This window comes from Xiphophorus maculatus, chromosome 1 (genome assembly GCF_002775205.1).
Source record: "Xiphophorus maculatus strain JP 163 A chromosome 1, X_maculatus-5.0-male, whole genome shotgun sequence".
In the NCBI taxonomy this organism is placed as follows: domain Eukaryota; kingdom Metazoa; phylum Chordata; class Actinopteri; order Cyprinodontiformes; family Poeciliidae; genus Xiphophorus; species Xiphophorus maculatus.
This window is the reverse complement of record NC_036443.1, coordinates 5,939,488-5,954,926: the sequence shown is the minus strand read 5'-3', so window position 1 is coordinate 5,954,926 and position 15,439 is coordinate 5,939,488. Positions and strand designations below refer to the sequence as shown.

General features: G+C 40.5%; 1 protein-coding gene across 2 annotated transcripts; it reads right to left on the bottom strand.

Annotated features, from left to right (window-relative positions):
- Nucleotides 1-7,231: 7,231 nt before the first annotated feature.
- On the bottom strand, nt 7,232-12,961 carry LOC102221578 (insulin-like growth factor I). Of its 2 annotated transcripts, XM_023330639.1 has the most exons (4): nt 12,862-12,961; nt 11,365-11,509; nt 8,224-8,420; nt 7,232-8,116 (listed from the first exon to the last, which is right to left on the bottom strand). In XM_023330639.1, exons 1-4 carry the CDS (start codon nt 12,904-12,906, stop codon nt 7,922-7,924), a joined length of 582 nt encoding a protein of 193 aa, XP_023186407.1. In that variant the 5' UTR covers nt 12,907-12,961; the 3' UTR covers nt 7,232-7,921. The 2 variants fall into 2 exon arrangements, with proteins under 2 accessions (XP_023186407.1, XP_023186414.1); XM_023330646.1 differs by lacking the exons at nt 11,365-11,509; nt 12,862-12,961 and adding an exon at nt 9,724-9,891.
- Between the last annotated feature and the right edge of the window lie 2,478 nt (nt 12,962-15,439).

Genomic DNA, 15,439 nt, shown 5'->3' with positions numbered 1-15,439 from the left:
ATAAGCTGCATTATGATCTGATGTGAATGCACACGCAAAGTTACAACTCCTTAGAAAAAGTATTTATTCCCCTCAAATCAGTCACATAACAATCTCAAACTTGTATATTTTATTAGCTTTATTTGTGATAGAGCATGGTTTTGGTGGCACACAATTTTCAACTTTTTTTTTTATTCTATTTTTTTTTTTTACAAATTACATGCTGTACATTAGTATACTACTTTTGCCCCTGAACAATATTAAACCTCTGCTGACCTTAACTTGTCCCAGTTAAGGTTAGGGTTCAAAATTTAACAGTGCGTGTGTGGGGAGTTGTGGGGGTGTGTGTGGGTGTGTGGGTGTGTGTTTGTTTGTAATATCTCATGGGAACCATTTTCCTGACACATACTACGTTGTGGGGACCCACTGTTCCTTGTGGGGACTGAAGCCTGGTCCCCACAAGGGGAAACGTTGTTTTTGGGTCAGGGGTTAATTTTAGGACTAAGGTGTGAACTGAGTTTTGGTTAGGGTTAGGGTTAGGCTGTAGAAATGAATGGAAGTCAATGGAAAGTCCCCACAAAGATAGTCACGCAAACATTTGTGCGTGCGCGCGCGTGTATGTGTGGGAGGGGGTTGGCGTGGGCGTGTGTGTGTGTGTTTTGTTTTTCCCTTGTAATGGTCTGATATGCCTACACGGTTGCCCTAATAAACATTAAATAGAGTATGCAACAGAGGGATTATTCCACTGTAATCTGCCCTTAGATGAGAAAGCCAAGCTGTCTAATTGTTCTACTGGCCTTTTAGGAGTTTTGTGCAAATAACAGAAAAACGACTACTATGAATCCAAATACAGAAATACATTGCTGCCTTGCTGATTTGTTACAAACCAACAGAAATATCATATAATAATGAAGTTTCTTATTAAAGAAGAGTTTTGTCATAATTCATAGCCTTTAGCCATCGTCTCAGTAGCTTTAAAAGGACATTTGGAAACCAGAGCTCAGAAGACGTCTGATTCTAAGAAATATGTTATTGAATTTGGAACCGAAGCTACAGTCGGTCTCTGTGTTGCTTCACTCACAGCTATATTATTTATCACGAACGAGGTCTTCTTTACTGAGTGTTTTTGTATTTGTACATCCAGAAAAAAACATTTTGTCTTCTTTGCATTAATCCGTTTAGAAGTGTTTACTTGGGAATTGGACCAAATCCAGTCCCGTCTAAAGTGTCTTCACGCGGCACTGACACAATGTTGACTTCCTCCGCTTCTCTGCATTTTTGTTGCAGTTTAGGTTTGCGCACAGTGTGTCAGGAGGCCCACCTGTCCGCGTCTGTGATAGTCCACCGAGGCAGACCTTTATCTCTCTGTCAAGGCTGCTGGATGAACTGAATGCTCTCCTTTTTCCCTGCTGCAGTGTCAGCAGGGTCACATCTGCAGCAGAGCAGCTGCAAACAGGAGATGCCAAGCAAAAGGGCAGAATTCAGCACAGACCGTCACAAATCCTTTATCTGGAAGCAGCGACTCAGCTGCAGCACACAAAACAAGACAATAAAACCAAAAAAATATATATCCAAGGCCCTCTGTGTCCATGAGCCTCATAATAAACATCTGGTTTTGGAATCTAAATATACCGTTATGAAAATACATTAGTCGCTTCAGTACAAATTTAACTGATATGGACTAAACAATCATTAAGGAAATATGTCATGATTGTTAAAAGAGACAAAGTCTCTGTTTTGGAGACTTTGCCAAATATAACATGACATTTATGATGTCTTTTTTTTAAAATAAACAAACAAAAATAAATAAATTAAGATCAATTTCAGCATTCAGACCTCTGTCAGATTGTTCTTCTGGATGTTGACTTGACTATTTCAGAGCTTTTTCTGTTTGTTTGTTTGTTTGTTTGTTTTGACTTACTGCTATTCTGACAAATTCATTTCCTCTTCATCCTCAGTATTCTATCAGATACTAAGGATCTGGATTCAGACTCACGGGTTTTAGGGACTGCTCATAACTTCCTCCACCTTGACTAAAACACCGGGTCCATTTATTTTGGTGATGCACAGTCATGGTTTTGTCTAAATATACCTTTAGGCCCAAAAGGTCAATCAAATCATGACACATCTGTCTTGTGATCTTCCTTCTTCGTCCAAAGAGGACAAAGGAGGTTTTTTATGCAAAAAAACCCTGTGAGTACCCTTGTCTGTTTTGGCAAAAGATGCTTTTATGCTTTTAAGTTGGCTGCTTATTTAATAAAACGAGAGAAATATCTAAAAGACGATCACGCATTTTAAAATATAAGCCCTCTAACTGTAACACAAGCCCCTTTCAGGCTATCAGAAAATAATCCCGCCTCTGTTGCAGGAGCTACAGTTGACCTTTCCAGGTGGCGGTGTCAGAGTGTATCATTGTACGGCATGAAAGGAGTAAAACACTTTTAGCCTTCATGCGAAGCACAGAGGGACTCACTTCTTCTGCTGTTATTGAAAAACAAAGAAGGAGACGCACCACTTAAAAGCCGAGCGCTGCAAAGTCATGACGCCACTGACACAGGCTACACTTTCCATTGAGCACAAGCTTGCTAATCTCCTGCCATAAAAATATTGTGTGCAAAATGTTACCAGCAAATAGCTGAAAACAACAGCAGTCTCTTGGCCATGAGAATCAAACGGTGCGTGTGTGTGTGTCGGGGGGGGGGGTTGGAGCATGGCTTCTTGGGAAGAAGTGGGAGTAAATATTGTTATCACGTGTGACGCAAGCTGCCCCATGAAGAGAGTTCTCCACCCGCTCCTTATCGCTGCCCAGCTGCAAAAACCTCTCTGAGCACAAGAGCTTCAGCACTGAGCTGCTGGCTACAGTCAGCCCTGATCCCCGATGAATTCATACAGATGAATGTTGTCGTTTTTAACATTAAATAGTGTTGCAGCAAGAAGATTGTCTGTCCAATTGTAAGAAAAACAACAACAACAAAAACAATTCTAGTTGATCGAGTCTGTAATAATGAATCACGTTGCCAGACTTGGGTTACATTTACTCAACTACATTTACTTGAGTAACTTTTTTGAAGAAAAAAATCCCCCAAAAAACCCAAAAACAAACAAAAAACAACAACAAAGTTTTAGGAGTACTTTTACCTTGCTGTACTTTTAACTTTTACTCGAGTCATTTTATTATGATGTATTAATAATATTCTAAAACTAGTGGATCCTCTACCCATTGAAGGGAAACAAATATTCTCCAGACACGCCTGCAGTTTCTGTTAAAGTTTCCAAAGTTTTATACTGAAAGAAACTGATTTGGAAAAATTTTCTTTTGCCTGGTTTTGTTATTTTTTTGTTATTTATAGGACACGTGTACTGCACAGACACACACACACACACTTCATAATACATGAGGTCAAAGGTCATACCAACACCGGTTCACATATCACTATGCAACCTGTCTACTCTAATGCCAACCCTGATTTATGAAAATCAATCACATATTTAGGATAACATCAACAAAAATGGTTTAAAGTGCTGGCTCATCTAACCGGACATCTTTGTCAAATGGTGTGTCTGGAATGTCGAGGTAAGGTATACATAAAAAAATAAAAAAAAACGAACAAAAAAACGATAGAATCTACTCAACTTGATGCCATAGATTAATAACTAAGACAAACCTGGTGAATTCTTTTGTTGTACAGTGCCTTGAAGCAATATTTGTTGTTAATTGTCAATATAGAAATGAACTTCATGTCTTTGGACTTTCCTCTCCAGCAGTCGACACAGCAAGTCATCAGTCAAGTAAACAATAAATAAAGGTGCTGATGATTTAGGGTTCAGATCTTCAAGGTGGCTCTGCAGAAACAGACTGTTTCTCTGATAAACACAAACAAAGTCTTACAGCCTGAGTAGTGAAATGAATTAGAACATTTGCACTATTGTAACCTGTCTAAAAAATTAAACATCCATACGTCCGTCCGTCCGTCTGTCCGTCCGTCCATTTTCTAACAGGCTTATCTCTAGTGGGGTTGCTGTCTCCAACGGCTGAGAGGTGGGGTAAAAACTACATGTTTTTTAACATTAATTATAACTGTAAAAACATAAGTGTAGAAATATATTGTTAGTCTCATATTTGATTTAACTTCTTTCACAGTTTGTATATAAACTACCGAGTAAAGCTATGAGCGAATAATGAGAGCCACGAAACTACCAAAAGGCAAAAATGAAAACTTAAGAATAGAATCAATAAACCAATCAAAATGAGGCAGCGATGTCACAGCTCGACATGAACACTGAATGTTAAGAAACAGGTCCATTAGAAACGTCTGAGGCCTTGATTCTCATCTGGTCTTAATTCCTGCTGGACTGAGGTATTCTCTGTTGGACTTTGAAATCTTTAGTTCTGGTTCTCTGCTTCAGTTTAAGGGATTTCTGGATTGTACGCAGTAATCAGACGTCAGTGCAGCTTTTGAAATTGACCTGTGCTCTGGAATAAATAAATCTGGTTATTTGCATGTAGCTCATGACTTCCCTAATGAAAAAAAGATATACTTTAGTATACTTCAAATATACTTACATTTGTGTAAGTACATTTTAAGTATACTAAGTATTAAGTTTACTACCTATAAATATATACGAAGTATACTAAAAGCTTGCTTGTACCAATTTTGACATTATAACTTTAAACTTACTTAAATATAATTATACCAAAATACACTTTTGAGAAATATATTAAATAAAAGTATACTTTAAGTGAACAAAATATGTATTTGCCCGAGAGTAAATATACACTTGCTGAAGTGTATATTTAAAAGATGTTTTAAATATCTTTAAAATATATGTTTTACAGATATGGAAGCTCTTTTAGATTCCAGCTGCAAGTTCAAGTTCACGTCGGGTCGCTGACAGGCTGCCTCTGCAGGAATGCTCCAGCTGACACATGGATCACTGCTTTCTGCCAACAATTTGGGAAAAGATTATTTTTATTGAGTGTCTCACCTCTAAATCAGTAAACGTTTTGGGGTTTGAGGGACGCCGTGGCGCAGATAGCCACGCCGTCGCCGTCGTATGCAATGGTGACCTTACCTTTATGTTGGCATATGGGTAAGGTCAAGACACACAGGTGAGGCAGAATTACTTTCATTCTGGCTTTACTGTTGACATTTAATTTCAATATTTATTAACCAACAACTACAAAATGTAATAATTAGTGATAATTCATAGTACCTACTAATCGCTGTGCAGCTTAGTAAAGAAATTATCTTGGGATTACTCGATTACTACGATTGTTGTTGCCTGTAAACAGCTGAAAGTTGTAAAAAAAAAAAAATTTTAAAAAGTGCTTAAACTTTCAAAAAAGGAGAACAGAATAAAAGTATATGGTTAATAAATGTCATATAATTATCTCCAGGCCACCAGTTCGACTTATAGAGGAAAGAATGACTCAAACCCTTAATGAAGTTCCTTTCTCAGCCCATTTTCCTATCAGTATTATCTGGTATTAAACTAAGGCAGAGTAAGATAATCTAGAATTGCAATATAATATTTGTGGTTTTTATATTGCATTGCTTTTGTAAAAGGTAACAGTTGTAATTATTGCCGTTTGCACTAACTAGTCCAGTGAGTAATGTCGACCAGTCGCTGGAGTCATTTTGGCTTTTCAGAAGCCGGCTTTCATCTGTCCGCTTAGTCAAGGAGTTGATGCAGAGAGACTGGGTCTTCTGCAGGGAGGATATTTGCGGCCCATAAACTCTCAACAAAACCTGAGAGCCGCAGTGTTGTTCAGTTGATCGTCAGCTGCAGCTCACGTTTTTAGCAAGCTAGGATGTCGTTTTCTGCCCGCCAAACTAAGTTGTGTTTGGTGTTTCTATAACTATACAAGACATTAGAACAAATTGTCTCCAAAGACTGAGTTGAAATCCCCTGGGTTTAGGGACCTTTTTGTAATGAATGATAAAATATGGCGCGTTAAGGAGAAACATTTGGATTCAGGACAAATAAATGGACAAAAATCACATGAAGTCCAGAGAAAGAATCTCAAAGATCTCCAGAAAGGGTCCTGACCTATCAACCATGAGGACGTTTAAAAAAATAAATAAATAAGGACGTTCAGCTGCTTGAATCCAGACCAGATCAGAGAATCTGCTCTTGGGAGTCTTTAGCTGATTATGTTTTCCACTGAACTTCATTTCCTACAGCTTAGAGGCCAACAAAAAAAATTATTTATCTTTTCTTTTGTGGAGGCCATCTTGAGGCTGACCTCAATACTGGCCTTCACACTGTCTGAGCAGTCAGATACTGACAGCCTTCCACAGCACCTAAAGACTTAACCAGGTCAGCTGGAGATGAATCCACCTCTGGATTTGTCTTTCTTTAGAGACTTCAGTCAGGATTCCCCCACAGATCACCTTTCATTAACTGATGATGATTTGGACAGCGGTGATCCAGTATCTTTCATATTTTTGAATGTATCCATCTTTTAGCACCTTGATCAGTTCTTCAACTTTTTGTTTGGCCTAAGAAGGGTTTGTGGGAATTGTCCGTAATTGGAAGACTACTTACTTTTAATCAGTTTCATTTTCTTTTTAACAACGTTATCACTTCGTTTTCATTGTTTGCAAGAAAAAAAAGATCAATTACAACCATGAACTGGTCAGTTCATACACTTAAAATGATGCCCTAATATGGCAAAAGTTATGATACAGAAATTGAGACTGCTTATGTAATCATAACCCCATGTGTTATCTTGGGCTTATCTTCCTATGTCAAAAACTAGATTCAGGAGCTACGGTTTATATTTGTTTAGTTAGTTTTATCAAATCACTTTGATTTAAGCACAATAAAAATGGTGGTCAAGGTTGAATTATCTCAGCAGAAAACCCACAAGCTGCTGCAAATTCAATTCCTATCAACATGTTTTCTTTTCGCTCCAGTTTACCGACGCTGAAAAGCGTAGATAAAAACAGTGAAATCAAAGCTTTTCGTTCTTTTCAGCAGAATAATCCTCTCCACTAATCTCTCTGAAATGTCGCTTAAGCCCGTCGGTTTATCGGGCTGCTCCGCGCAGACACGTGTGATGACCTCCAGAGCTCTCCCAGACAGATCGCCGTCCAATCGCCAAATCACTGCGAACCAGATGTTTGCGATTCTGCTAAATGTCACGTCGACTCGTGTCGAATCGGTTCCTGACGCTCAGGTGAAAGCCAAGAGACAAAGAACGCCACATTCTCCTTGAGAATTACGAGTTTTATTAAAACTGCAACATTTGTTCTAGTCGTGGTGAAATAAATAAGTGAGTGCAAGAAATTATTACAAAAAAAACCCAAAAACGTTTACGCTTCAAATGAAATAAAGTTGAACGAAAACAAGTCAGTATAAAAACCTCTCTTTGCATAGGAGTAAAAGTGCTAAAACACACATAAATGCCTAGAGCGTTCTGTAGCCCACTAGGTATCTACGGTTTGTTGCAAACAGAAGAGCTATAAGCCTAACGGAGCTGACCCAAAAAACTGTGAACTAAAGTGGCTTAGACAGATCTTGGCCTGTAACTCAACATGTGCAAACGTACAGAGCAAACAGCAGGTTAGACATGAGGATGTGGGAAGCAAAGCAAGGCTGGCAGGAGCAGCTTCAGGCTTCACACACACTAAGCTCCCAGTCGCACCAGTGCACGGACCTGGACAGCCTGTATGGGAAGATGAGGAGGGAGCCAGAACAGACGGGCAGCAGAGGCTCGTCGTGGTGTTAAAGGACGGGGGAGGGGGGAAGTCAAGGAGGAAGTGACAGCTGGTCTGGAAGCAGCTCAGCAGTCTGCTTGTTCCAGATCTTGCAAAGATCTTCACAGCCCTCTACGTCTGGGTTCTTATCTGACTCCGCCAGGTACCAACTTCACACGAGAGTTTGTTCGAGCCGTCGTCAAATCTTTCACATTGAAATTGTCCTGCAGATTCCGTCTTCAGACGGAGCGTCCCGAGGCTGAGGGAGGCCAGCTGGTCGAGTTCTGCACGTTGACCCTCACGCGCGGCGGCGGCGACGACATTTTGCTTTTCCACGGAAGCGACGAAGGAGTTTTCTTTCTGTAGGCCTCTCTCTGTGGGCTGTTGGGAGCTCCCAGCGTCTCCAAAAGCCTCTTCCGAAACACATCTTCAAACTGCAAAAACCGGTAAGATTTAAAGGTTCAGTGGAAGATGTTAAAATAAAGACGGAAAAAAAACAAAAAACCCATGTTAAAATAAATGAAGAAAAGCAGAGTCTCACCATGTCTAGAACTGCAGTGGTTGTGTGTGTTGCTGTGGTTGAAGTTGTGGTTGGGGATCTTGTGGTTAGCTGCTTGGCTTTTGGCTTGGCACAATACATCTCCAGGTGGTAAAGTTCACAGCCGGAGGATCTGCAACACTGGTCCACTATTCCCTTCCCCCTGGGCCGAGGGCCGTACCCCGACCAGGAGCCTTTACCTGCAGGGAGAGACGCACCGCAGGTCAGCTCACCTGGAGCAAAACAAACCAGAGGCTGCAAACAACCATTATTCTGACAAATGGGTTAACAGAACTTCTGCAGATTTTTTTTTCCTTTAAACTCCTTCAGCTTCTTCAAACAGTATTAGGAATGAAAATGGAAATGGACAAAATTAAATTCCAGTTTTATGTAAGGAAAGAAAACACTTTGTGGCCACAATTCAACAACAGCATTCCTTTAGTGAACACTTGATCATTTATAGCAAAGGGTGAATCTGCAGCTAAAAAAAACAACAAAAATCCTAATATCAAGGTGTGAAAAGTTTAGGCCTTTCTGCTGGGCTGATCATTATTACAGTGGATTAGTCAATTAATAATTGGACACTAAAAGGTGCTAAATAAGTTTGTTTTATTTTCTTTCCAGAATCTGAACCAGGTGAAGCTAAAACTGCCATTGGAGGAGTTCTGATAAAAACAGATTTACAGACAAAAAGATTTTCCAAAATGCAAAATGTTTGTATTTTTGACGAAATTACTGCTCTGACTGCGTTGTTCTTTCATTAAATTGCCTTGTTTTTTGAGTCAATATACTCTAATTAGGCGATTACTAAATAAGTTGACGAATATTCCAATCATCAATTCGTCACGATTGACCGATTAATTGTTGCTCTTTTGCAAGTATGATCACATCATGGCTCCTGCTTTTCTTACGTCGTCTTAAGCAAACGAACAAAACATCGAAGTAAACCCAGAGATTTGCAGGACAAAATGCTACATTATTATTAATAATAATAATAATAATCTTCACTGGAATGTACTCAGTTTAGGGTGTTTATATGGTGTAAATCTAAAACAAGAGCCGCATTAGGATGAGGATGTCAAATCAATGCAATCCAACTGAATCCAACCCAACTTATGCTTTCAATCTCTTATTTATTTAGTTGCTCTTGTTTCTTTAACTTCTGCACGGATTCAAGCTGAATCATCAAATTATCAGTAGTAATTCTAATCTTCTGCACACTGATTAGTTCACCAGACAATCAGCCTGACTGGCTGCTGCCTGAAGATCTGCTGGAATCCACAAGTTATCCGTCTGCCCTTCCTGCTTGCCCTAGAGTTCACGAGAGGGAGGGGAAAAAAAGTAACAAAATGTGTGTCGCGAAGAGGGCAAGCTGCACGGCAGAGGTTAGAACAAAAACAACCTACTGATGCGGAGTAACAAAAAAGCTACTTCGAATATTTTCTGCAAAGACCGCTCAGAGTCACCCGACAGCAGCTCTCGCTTCAGTAAGCCTGAACACACCGTTTTCATTGCGACTTTTCGGGAGAATTTGGTCGGAACCGGACGCTACACCCAGCCGTCCATCACCTCCAGAAGCTGAAGCACAGAAAGAACCGACTGCGTCGTAGTTCCTCCTCCACCTCATTTCGTTTTTTGCACTTTCTCCTCTGCTTTCAGCCGGAATGCCGAGCTGCTCTCAGATAGCGGCGGTTTTAACAACAACGCTATCACACGCCGAGGCACAGTGTTCTGGAGAGTCCACCGCCTCGTCGGAGGACCCGCGGCGGTCTGATAGCGCATGCAGGAAGTGGCCTTGGTCACAGCGGGGCGAAAGGTAATCGGGTGAAAGGGCTTCTGGGTAATTGCGCGCGGGCCAGTAGAGGCGACAGGGCTTAGGGGTCTCGAACTCCAGACCTCGAGGGCCGCAGTCCTGCAGTTTTTAGATGTGCCACAGCTACAAAACACTGGCATGAAATGACTTAACTACCTCCTCCTTGTGTAGATCAGTTCTCCAGAGCCTTAATGACCTAATTATTCTGTTCAGTTGTGGTGCAGCAGAGGCACATCTAAAAGTTGCAGGACTGTGGCCCTCGAGGACTGGAGTTTGAGACCCCTGAGTCCGCAGCTGGACACACGGAAGCGGAAACCCGGGTGGTTGTCCACGGGGAGATGCTGCTCAGGGTCGAGCCTCGGCTCCGTGAATCAAAGGGAAGTGTTTGTGTTATTGGACTGATAACTTCCTCAGAGTTACATCTGTGTTTTCATTCGGACGTGGTGACCAGGGCCACGACAGTGGAGGAGCTCTGTGCTGGTGTGAGCAGGACACAAACCTCCTCGGTGTTTTATTCGAACCAAACTAAAATAAGCCTGCCTTTCTATTGTATCCTGACAAAGTATCTTAATATCACTTTACATTTTATGGTCAAAGTTTTGGTTTGTTTAGAAAAAAAAATTCTCATAAGAAGCAAATATATATATATGTATATATATATTTAACAATTTCTCTCCTTTTTTAGGTCAGAAAACTAATTTTACTCGCAGGACAATTGTCCATGCATGTTTTGCCTGAGCAACAGTCGTCATCTTCTCTAGATTGTATTGGATACGTCTGCTTAAATATCTCTGGATATGAATTGAACCTGTCTGCCTTGCAAAATGTTTTACAATGATATTCACAAAAGTAAAATTACCATACTGGAATTCAATGCACCTGTAGCAGCCAGACGGTGAACCAGATTGGGTCAGAAAATGATCAATTTAAGCAGTCATATTAACACAAACTAATATTATTAATTGTAGTATTGGGCTATGAAAGTATCCAATGTGTTCATATTAAAAGTAATTTAATGTACATCTTATCAAAGCTCTTTGTCTATTTTTACAGAAGTTGGAAATGTAAGATTCCTAAATTCTGTTACTTGAATTTTCACCATAAAATGTATTTAAAAACAGCCTTTGTCTACATTTTTGCTCATTTTTTTCCTGTAAACGAAATGAGCTAGCTCATCAACCTAGTCTTCTAAGGAAAACAGTCAGATAAAGCAATCAAGTCTTCCATTCTGCATTGAGTTGACCAGTTTTTTTAAAGACCCACCCCAAACTATGAACTTGCAGGCTTGACTGTGACGCACACACAAACGAAGAAACGAGTGGAAGGCTCACCCAAGTAGATTCCCCGATCCCCACAGACGAACAGGAGGTCACTGAGGAGCTCGGAGCCGCAGCGCAGCCGGGCCCCCTCCGAGAACAGGGGCCAACCCGCCAGACACATGCTGCAGTAGAACACGCAGAACCGAACACACAACACCTGGAAGCACAGGGGGAACCTTTTAGGCCAGCGCTCCGTCACTGTGAAAGCAGAACATAAAGCCCCAGGCGTGAAGCTGCTGCTGGACAGCAGAGCTCCTTCAGTGACACACTGCTGCTCTCTAAACGCGCTCCGGAGCGCTACAGCAGATCGCAGACCAAGAATTCACATCCATGCTGGCATCTGCTCAGCTTTGCTCATTTCACAAACACTTCCTGCCTTTACTGTCACTTTTTTGCAAATAGTTTGTTGTCGGTTCTTAACGCTCGAACAAACGTAAATTCTTTTTTTAAATTAATCTGCCCAGTTGCGTATTCCTTTGGACTTAAGTACACTATTCTTAATAACTGCAGAGAAATGTTCCTCTTCCTGTACCGTCTACGCTCTTCTTATTCTTTTTTAATATATAGTTTATGTTTGTGTGAGTCTACGTTCCTAGATCGCCTGTCATTTTGCTGCTGTGGCATCAGAATTTCCACTCTGCAGAAGGAAAATGAGGACATTCCATTCTCAAAAAAGATTAAAAAGAATCACTTTAACAATGTTTTTAATAAAACTTTTGCTGCTTTGATTATACTGAAATAACAATAAAGCACAGTTTTATTCAGTTTGTCAAATCAAAGTCGCACACAGAAGATAAATAGCATCTTAAGATGTATAATAACGTTACTGCACACACACAGAGAGAGAGAAATGGACTTTAAAATTCTGTTAAAGGTAGAAACTAACTGGATCTACTGAACTGACTAAACTGAAGCTGATGTCTGAGGCAGCAAGATGGAAAAATAATGATATGGACAAAATATTTCTGCAGTATCTCATCTTAGTGACAATCTGAAATGTTGTCAATAAAATGACAGTCAGATGTTCGTTTCATTTTATATTTGGGATTAAATATAGCAAACAACAGCAGCATCTTCATTTAATCAAATTAAATCAAAGCGTTTCTCCAGCAATTCATCAGGACTCGTTGAATTTAAAAGCCTGGTTTAAAAACATAAACAAAACAGGCTTTCAGTAATAAAAATTAAATGAGGTGATGTATTCCTCATATGATCAAACAACCTCAAGCTGAAACAAATGTAATCCGTCTTTCTGTTTTGTGTAATCCTTCATAACTCATCTATCATTGAATGTTTCTGCAGTAATTTATGAGCCTTTACGCAGGTGAGGCTGATCCAGAAGCCGAACAGTGATCTGCCTCTGCTCCCATCTGAGCAGATTGCCTTATTTTTCCACCATATTATTGATTTAAACATTGATCTTCCTGCACCAAGCAGAGGTGATCATGTCCAGTAGAGAACCTGACTGGCTAGGTAGTGAATGAGCAGCAGAGTGGAGCGGCGGCTTACCTTGAGTGTGAGTGTTGGGGCAGAGTGGCGGCATGAGGGGTGCATCCTGTCTGGCTAGACGGACTTCAACCGACCTGCAGACTTATACAGAGAGAACCAGGGGGACGTCCTCCCTCTCTGCCTCCCTCCCTCCCTCACTCCTGACGTAGTTTCTTTCTCCGATCTCATCCCAAACCACAATCAGAGTATTTACTGGGCCATATCACCGTCATGTAACCGGTCTCAGAACGAGAACACAGAGGAGTCGGTCAGTTCTGTCCACCTTTAGGCAGGCTAAGTGTGCCGTTCATGAGTGTCTTCCAAAGAAGGAATTCAATCAGATTTCTCACTTCAACACAAAGGCTTTTAAGTCCTCAGTGTGAGGACGGGCTGCAAACTCATTTATCTAGTGATTCCAGCCACAAGCAGCCATTTTTAAAAGCCAAAAACAAACACAAAAGTAAAGTGCAACAGTCCTGTTTCCTTCCTGTAAATCAGATACTCAGATTTTCACTGAACACGAATAAAAGGATGCAGTGTAATGAAATATTTTGACAGACCTGAAAAACTCATTGTCAGAGCTTTTCATTGTACTGCTTCCTTTTACTCGTGTTCAGTGAAATTTCAGTCCTGGTTATTTTTAAAAGAACAGGTTTTGTTTAAGAAAGCCGAGTTTAAAATCATACAGACAGCAATTCCAGGGTTGAGTCTAAAACAAAACCCTAAAAAAAACCTAAACAGACAGGAAAATCATCAAAGCACCAATTCTCAAAGATGCGGTTTTATGTAAAATTGACTTTTTTTTTTTTATTTACATCATGTTATTCCCTCACGGAAAACATACCTGGAGTGTTGCCTTGATTCTTTCATGCATGTTTGAGAAATCCCTCACTCAGCTCCTTCAGACTAGCCAGCAGAAATTAGCCAGCAGGTGTTTGATGTTTCCTGAAGGGGGAGTCATCACAACAGTCCTGAAGAGCAGCAGGTTTTAAAGACACAGAGGTCCAATTTCAAGGCATTAAGTTACAAAGTCAAACTTCTTTTAAGTCAAATTTAATACATAGATATAGCTTTTTTTATAACAATTGTAGATAACATAGTTACCTGATTGTGCTATAAGAATTACACTCTGTGCCTGGAAAACTTGTGATACTGCCCCTTTAACAGGATCTTCAGTCACAGAAACCCAGGTTGTTTCAACAGCTGTGGCTGTAGACTTTCTAAAGATGAAACCATTTGGCAGAGAGAAAGTAGAATTTCAGGTCCAGCATAGTAGATAGCTGCCAACCTGGCATCCCATCCTCAATCTGAAGGATGGAACATCTCTCTGACTCTGCTCCCTCAGTCTGCTCAAATACTCCTCATGTGCTAGTGATGGACTGCTGGACTTGTCTTTGTTTCCTCACTTGTGTACTATCTGGCTCCATAACTGCAGAGACGTGTTAAAAAGGTTTAACAGAAAGAACAAGAGGGGGAAAAGAGAAAAAAAATGAATCAGATTCAGAAAACCCAAAGGGCTGGTGAGGAGCGCCTAAGGACTGGAAGTAGAGCGCAACATAAATTAAATAAATGTTAGAAACATAACCTGTGGACCAGATGGCCCACCAGTTTCTTAACGTCAGTACAGCAGCAGCTACACTTTATAGACATGAACAGAAGAACCAGAGATCTGTCAGCTTTTCTCTCTTCCACATCCTGCCGTCCAAACTGTGAGGCCGGCCTCACACTAAAAACTGTGACAGTGCACAGCTGCTGGATAAAGCCTTGTCTGCCCTCTCAAGTGATGCCATTTGACAGGGGAGAAATAACACTGACTCCCCCTGGTGGCTAAAACGTGTGAAACGGTTTAAGTTGAACCGCATTAGAAAATGTTTTTTAAACTCAGTGGTCACAACTTGTAACAGAAACCTTAAAACTGCATTATGTAACTTTTTTTTTTTTAACATTTGTGTTAAAACTGTCACCAGGTTGTGACACTATAAAACAGATAATCTGTGAAAAGATCAATCTCCTGCACCTCCTCCCTGAGCTGCTATTGCTGTCTGAAGAAACGCACCACTGCTGACCAAAAAAAACAATCATTAGGAGCCAGGAGGAGGGGCTTAATGCTGTCAATCACAGCTACAAATGTGCTAATGGCAGAGAAAATGACTTACAGTTACAGGAAAACCATTTATCCGACGCCAGTGGTGGTCATGCTAATTAGCTTGATAATTCATGACTGGCTATACTTGCTGCAGTGTAGTAGAAAACAAGGGAAAGCAGGAGAAGGGGTGTGAGCAGCATCAAAAGACAGTGATTGACAGCGCTAAGACCCACCTCCTGGCTCTGATCTTATTTCTAGTTAGCAAAGGGAGAAGGCAGAGCAGCTCAGTTTGATCACAGGTTATTCGTCACATACCTTACTGACACCACATAGTGACAGTTTCAACAAATATGAAATTTTTTCACTATTAATAAAAGCTGCATTCTGCCATTTTAATAATGGTGATTAAGGACTCAAGAGAAGGTTTAAATTGTCCAACTCATTTTATATAAAACATGTTCTTTTTTATTCTTTTCAACCCTCTGATGCTTGAGTGACTGACTGTACAGTCTT